Genomic DNA, 929 nt, shown 5'->3' on the forward strand with positions numbered 1-929 from the left:
TAATGAAAATAATAATAATGAAAATAATAATAACAATAACAATAATAATTAATCAATTAATTGATAAGAATAATAATAAATATAATGATGTATATATATAGATATATATAGAGAAAGATAATATATATGCATATGTATGCATATATATGTGTATATGCATACATATGTATATACATATTATGTATGTATATATATATATATAAATATGCCATTTCACCGCATGCTAATTGCTAAGAACCAACCTTGTTGCGCTTGTATAAAACACGGTTTTAGTAACCAGACTGGGTTCGTTCAACACTCAGCAAGGAGTGACTGGGCGCCCTGCAAACGCACCGTTAAAATATAAACGTACAAGACACGCTGTCGATCCTGGCATACGGATGAATCCTGAGCATGCTAATATTGTAATACTTATTTCATTTTTCCCCTTTTTTATTTTGTTTAATATTATCGTATTTAAAATATCTCTTGTGTGCTTGTTATGTGCCAAAATTAATATTCCCAAATCTAATTTTTATCTTCTATCACTCTCATTCATTCACAACACATTCCTAACCATCGATAAATCTATTTGTTGTTGAGGGCAAAGGGTAAGGGCTGCATAATGATGGATGAAGTGCAAAGGTATATTATACTGCATGTCAGATGGAAAACATTTTTTTCTTAATGATCGAACTATATTTCTATTAAATAGATCATATAAACCTCAAGCTTTTGGGTAAACCTATTGTCCGAAGTTATCTCTCTAATTGAAAAATATTCAGGATTTCTTACATTAGAATCAATATAATCATTTTGTAATACAAATTAAGATTACTTATTGTTACAGTTAGTAAAGAAAATATATAATTTATCTGATTAAAAAAATATACTGTGTATATGTATATATATATATACATATATATATATATATATATATATATATATAT

General features: G+C 26.5%; 1 protein-coding gene across 5 annotated transcripts in view; it reads right to left on the reverse strand.

Moving 5' to 3' along the window:
- The window catches only part of LOC102678395 (BUB3-interacting and GLEBS motif-containing protein ZNF207), a 13,902-nt gene that overhangs the window by 9,537 nt on the left and 3,436 nt on the right, over positions 1–929 (reverse strand). The window contains exon 6 of one of the 5 annotated variants that reach the window (XM_031510093.1): positions 243–321. The exons of the other annotated variants lie outside the window; for them this stretch is intronic. Coding sequence (XP_031365953.1) covers positions 299–321 — 23 coding nt within the window. The 3' untranslated portion in view covers positions 243–298. The remainder of the gene's footprint in view (positions 1–242; positions 322–929) is intronic. 5 annotated transcript variants of the gene reach the window in all.

Source organism: Apis dorsata, unplaced genomic scaffold, assembly GCF_000469605.1.
Source record: "Apis dorsata unplaced genomic scaffold, Apis dorsata 1.3 scaffold_200, whole genome shotgun sequence".
Taxonomy (NCBI): Eukaryota; Metazoa; Arthropoda; class Insecta; order Hymenoptera; family Apidae; genus Apis; species Apis dorsata.